Below are 6,000 nucleotides of genomic sequence, written 5' to 3'. Positions count from 1 at the left end.
TCTCTCTCTCTCTCTCTCTCTCTCTCTCTCTCTCTCTCTCTCTCCATCCATCCCTTCCTCACACACACAATCTCTTCTGTCTCTCTTACACACAATCTCTCTTCTCTCTCTTATACACACACACACCCACTCTCTCTCTCTCTCTCTCTCTCACACACACACACACACACACGACCTCACCCCTCTCTCTCTCTCTCTCTCTCTCTCTCTCTCTCTCTCTCTCACACACACACACACACACACACACACACACACAAAGTTTTATGAGTTCTTTTCAACCCTAATTCTTATACTTAAATACACATTCCAAAAATAAGAACATCTATATCTGGGTAGTCTCTTTGCAGCCTCCTGAATCCCTCAGATTGAACTGTCTCCTACGATGTGGTTCCCAGGTGGAGAAAGCTGGTCCTCCAGACCTTGGGTGAACTTGGTGGCAAAAAGTGAGGAGGTGAGGTCATCCCCCATCTCCAGAGCGATGTCATATGCTGTCTGGCCTCTTGTGTTCTTCTTTTGGGTGTTTGCATTGCACCTGCGAAGGAAGTGGAGAAACAATCATTCAGGCTTATGACCCTCAGAGCTTGACTATTCCTCGCCTAGAAGCCAATGTACCCCATAAATGTTCTTAAGAGGACACTATGGCTTCAACTCTCAGACTCTACATTGTTGGGGTACACTATGTGAAAATGTGTCTATGTCTTTCCTCACCTACCTAAGACATTCTCTGATTGCCTTTAATAAAAATCTGATGGCCAATTAGCTAGGTAGAAAGTGGAAGGTGGGACTTCCTGGGAGGGAGAAAGGAACTCTAGGAAGAAGAAGGGAAAAAAGCCCTTTCATGTCACCAGGAGGCATGGGAGGAGACAGACATGATCACAGGCCTGGAAGGTATAGCTAGCCACATGGCTGGATGGGGCTAGGTGGTCAGGTTAATTTAGATGAGCTGGTTGAGAGTCTACCCAGCTAAGGCCTAACTAAGGGTTTGAAATATTAAAAGGTCTCTATGTGGTTATATAGGGAAAAGTTGGTTAAGGAATAATTTCACTGTGTTAATTTCCAGCATTAATTAATATATACATATGAACATAATGATCATACTTTTTACACAACCTTGAGACCTTTCAAGGGGCTGTGTGATTTCAAATATTCAATTGCCTGCCCTAGTCATTTGTCCCAACTGCATCAAAGTCCTATAACCATGTTCAATGAGGGTAACATTCACTGTGCGATAGTGGCCTCCATTGGCAGGGGTAACAGTTCAGAAGGTAGGGCCTTTCTGACACCGCTAAATGTCAGTAGAGATGTCACTGGTACCCTCAGTTTTTCTCAACATACCCCAGTAAAGTGGCGATGCTCTCCCTTCCTTCCAGGCCAAGTAGAGTTGCTTCGTGAAGAGCTGTATTTCTGAACCTATTTGTGGGAAAAAAATTTCTGGGTAAATCTTTAGTGTTATCAGGACAATGGGAAGGGATTAAACATGGGTCCTTGGGTTTAGGTGATAGGTACCTTTATCTTCTGAATCATCTTACTGGCCCTAATTCTGGTTTGCTAAAGAATAATTTGGCAAGCCTCTCTGCTACAGAAAAGTCAGCTCTTTGGCTGATGCCTGAGAGTGGAAGGATGGAGGGAACAGGACATGGTTCTTTGAGCCTACTGGGCCATGCTGAAAGGTTTAAACTCTTTGTTGTGTTTGCCTTTTCTAGATAGGATTCACTATGTATTCTGGCTGTCCTTGAACTCACTCTGTAGACCAGGCTGTCCTTGAACTCACAGAGATCCATCTGCCTCTGCCTCCCAAATGCTGGGATCAAAGGCATGTTCGACTATGCCCAGCTCATTCTAAACTTTTTAGATAAATATATTTGAGGTAGATTTAACACTATTTTACTCTCTGGGGTCAAGTTTATTTTCCTTTACTGGCAACTATTAAAAAGGAAGATGAAATCTGTGTTTGATTTAAGGGAGTGTCATCTAGTCTGGCTTTCTTCCCTAAAAGTCTTCCACTCATGTAAATAAACCCTTCTCAGGGCAACCTTGATAATGCAGTGGGAGTGGGACTATTGCACTGTGTAGTCAAATGGACAGGCACAGTCTCAGTCCTGGATCCTGGGTCTCAGCAGACCTGCAATGGCACTGTTTCACCCATCAGATGGTATCACATGTGCATTTATGTCACTGGTGTGCTGATGAAGTATGTAAGGAACCTAAGGAAGAGTACATTAAAATGGCAACTTGTTCTATGTATAGTTTAGTTTCAAACTCTTAGTTGGACTGTTCATGAATCCAGAACTCATTTTACTGAAGAACCATTCAAAAGGGACTTGCATATCAGGCACAAGGCATCATGCTTAAGTGCTATGAAAAGTTTGTTTGGATTATATAAAGTATATTATAAAGCAAATAGCATCTCTGGACACTGTAGTGCGCACCTTGGATCCCAGGACTCAGGATGCAGAGGTAGGTGAATCTTTGTGAATTCAAGGCCAGCCAGAGCTATACAGTGAGACCTTATCTACGTCCCCCCAAACAGCATCATTTCATGATCAAGACAATAAGGCAAATCTGTGGAAAATGAAGGGGGTGGTAGCATGGTGAATATAAACCTTCAGAAAACTCAAGAAAGTCAACAACGTTTTATAATGTGTATCAAATATTCTGCTATAAAATAAAACTGAAAGGGAGCAGTATGTTCTCATTCATATATGTGTCTTATGGGAAATATAAAAATTCTCTCAGAAAGAAAACCATATAGTTCCTGTGTTTTGAGACAGGCTCTTGTGATTATAGACCTGTCTAGCCTCAAACTCAGGGTCCTCCTGTTTTGGCCTCCTAAGTGCTGAGACTACAGGTGTGTACCAATAGGTATAGTGACATATTATATGAGTCCATATAATTAATTTGAAAGAAAACCAAAATGAGTAGTAGTCATAAAGAATATGTTTTGAATAATAACACAAGAGAAACTGAAACAGATAACAGAACCAAAGCTATGGGAATTTTGTTCCCCCTCTCCATGGTAGCCAGAAATACCCAACAACACATCTCACCAAGCCAGGCCTTGAACTAGTCTGTTTTAAGAATCCAGGAAGCAAGAGGGCTGGATGGCCATAGCATCCTCAGACATTTCTACTGTGACAGCTTGTCATAAATGATATATAGTCTAGGATCCTCCAAAGTAATTTGGAAGCAAACAACGAATCACAGATAAGAACTGGGTTGTGAGTCAAGGTTGTTCTGAGGTTGGACAGTGAATGACTTTACATAGGACTTCTTCATCCTCAGATGGGGAAATCTAAGGAGCCAAGAGATTGTGTGATAAACCCACATGCCAGCTACTCACCGGTGGTGTCGGCACCTGCAGGTAACTATGCAATGCCTTCTTTCTGCATTAATTGATGGATGTATTTTCATGAAGTCTTGCTTTACTTGGTAAAGTTCTTAACAGTTTGGATCATGACAAAAAACTTTGTCCACTATTCCAAGAGCTAAAGATTTGCTAGATTCATACAAGTTCATGTTGGATGTGGTGGCACACACCTATAATCCCAGCACCCAGGAAGCAGAGGCAGAAGGATTGCAAATTCAAGGCCAGATTAGCTAACATTAACAAGTTTTAGGTTGGCCATTTCTATATAAAAATACACAAAAGGTAAAAACCAATAGGTTAGCAAATGCATTTGTCTCTTATAAAGACTAAAAAGCCAGGCAACCCAATTGAGTATTTAATTTTTTAAAAACTCAGTGTCATGATTTAAAGAAATGTTCCCCGAGGCACTGTTCTAGAAGGCTGTAGAACCTTTAGGAGGTAGAGATTCACTAGGGAAGGTCACTGGGGTGGATCTTGATAGTTTATAGCTCTGCCCCACTCCCTGTTCCTGAGTGTGGATCCAACATGACCAGAGAGCTCCTGCCATCATACCTTCCTGCCTGCTACTGGCTTGGACTATATCCTTCCAGAATCGTAAGCCCAATTATGCCCCCTTTCCTGTAAGTTGTTTCTATCTGGGCTTTTTAGCCACAGGAATAACAAAGTAATTAAAACACTAGCTTTGGAAAACACCTTATTCAGTCTTTTGCTGAGGCTGAAACAGATTGAAGCAGTTCTAAGTGGTTCCTGCTGAACAGGGCACTTGTATGGACTGATTCTACTGCAACAGAACCCTGTGCGCTATACCTAGTCACAACAGGGTACTCTACTGTCCTTTCAATGTTTCACTTACGGTCCCCACTGCTGGTCGATGTCTGCTCCTCTCTGAGCGAGAACTGGAATGGCTTCATAGTGTTTATTCACAACAGCCACAATAACAGCAGGTCGACCTTGACTATCACAGCAGTTAGGGTCTGCTCCCTGTAGGTCGTGGAAAAGGACAAACTTGCCATAAAACCCTGATTTCAACATTGCCCATCTGCCATCCCACCATGAACAACAAATGTCCTAGAATGGGATGATGGCACTGAGTTGAGTATAAGTCACAGGAAAGGGAATGAGGAACCTCATGAACATGGCTATAATGAACAAGCCCCCAGATGTTTAAGACTTCTCCCCACATCAGGAGGAGCCACCTCTTCATGGTAGGAAAGCAGGTTGAAGATAAATTTGGCCACAGAGCAGGGATTCTGTCTAGCCTCATGGATGTTACTTGGATTCACATGTGCTTGTCTACATGATTCTTTGCTATAAAAATTGCAGAGTAACAGTGAGTGTAAAGCTCTCCACTCGTCATTTACCCCATTTGCATACAGAGTTTAGTTAACAGGCAGCAGGCACAAACCAGGCTGATCTCTGCAGAGAGGCCCGTTCTGATGGCACTCACTTCATCCAGCAGCTGTTCCAGCACAGACAGTCTTCCTTTCCCTGTGGAGCCAACTTCCTCCAGCAGGAGTTTGTTTTCAGGCTGCGGGATGACAGAATGTGGTCATCTTCATCTTCTATGTGCATCTGTGTTGTAGAGTCCCAGCCCCAACATTCAAGGCACAATCCCCCAACCTCCCTCCCTCTCCCAGCTTAGCAGCCACATTCTCTATTGAACCACATGGATGGGTGAATGTTAAGAGAGGGAGGGAGTGTATGTGTGTGTGTGTTTCTCTTGAGTGTTTCTGGGTGTCCATAGTCTTCCATGTGCAGCAGTACTGACATCTCTGTGTAACTGTAACATGTGTAACCTGTGCTCAGCCCCCAAGCTTGGCTTGGGTAAGGACAATGCATTGACATTATTTTATACAATCAAGGACAAGGAGATTCATGAGAGACCTCACAAGACCCCGGAAACTTTGCTAGCTTTGTAATAAATATTTCTAGGAAGAGCAGCTAGGTGAAACCTAGAATCTACTCTGCAGGCTTACTAAAGTGCTCAAGGCCAGGCCACTATGACAGATCACAAACACACCTCAGAAATGGAACCAACAGAGCCTATCTCTTAGAAAAAATACTTACATTTGTCCATAGACATATGAAGAATTTCTTTTATGTTTTCAAATGCTATGAAATGTACTGTTATATGTCTTTAACATCGGGGTTTTTGTTTTTGAGGCAGGGTTTCTCTGTATAGCTCTGGCTCTCCTGGAGCTCACTCTATAGACCAGGCTGGCCTTGAACTCAGAAATCTGCCTGCCTCTGCCTCCCAAGTGCTGGGATTAAAGGCGTGTGCCACCACCGCCCGGCTTAACATCGTTTTTTATATATAAGGATTTCAAATACTGAGAGCCTGAAGGAAGTCAGCCCAAACAAACACTTTGCTTTTAGTATACTTCTGTCACTGGATCCTGCTCTTTGTAAAAGTGCTGACAAAACCTAATCCCCCTGCCTTTCTGGGTTGCTCAGCCTTTCAGAAGATAAGGGGTTCAGGCTACATAACCCCTCATTTGCCATGCCACTTTGCTGATGACTTTCTTAGAACAAGGTACTGAATCCAAATCAGAGAAACCCCAGCATGGGTCTTGGGTATGGTACCAGTCACAGTTAATTCTGTCCCTTATGGGAAAATGTATTAGAACATCACC

At 43.0% G+C, this 6,000-nt stretch overlaps 1 protein-coding gene across 1 annotated transcript in view; it reads right to left on the bottom strand.

Moving 5' to 3' along the window:
• Positions 1-422: 422 nt before the first annotated feature.
• Positions 423-6,000, bottom strand: part of Dzank1 (double zinc ribbon and ankyrin repeat domains 1) — a 54,577-nt gene continuing 48,999 nt past the window's right edge. Inside the window, exons 18-20 of the mRNA XM_028756781.1 lie at positions 4,815-4,895; positions 1,336-1,410; positions 423-532 (exon numbers count right to left, since the gene is read on the bottom strand). Coding sequence (XP_028612614.1) covers positions 482-532; positions 1,336-1,410; positions 4,815-4,895 — 207 coding nt within the window. The 3' untranslated portion in view covers positions 423-481. The remainder of the gene's footprint in view (positions 533-1,335; positions 1,411-4,814; positions 4,896-6,000) is intronic.

Source organism: Grammomys surdaster, unplaced genomic scaffold, assembly GCF_004785775.1.
Source record: "Grammomys surdaster isolate TR1022 unplaced genomic scaffold, NIH_TR_1.0 129, whole genome shotgun sequence".
NCBI classification, from domain to species: Eukaryota; Metazoa; Chordata; class Mammalia; order Rodentia; family Muridae; genus Grammomys; species Grammomys surdaster.
The sequence above is the reverse complement of the archived record's forward strand: the minus strand, read 5'-3'. Positions and strand labels throughout refer to the sequence as shown.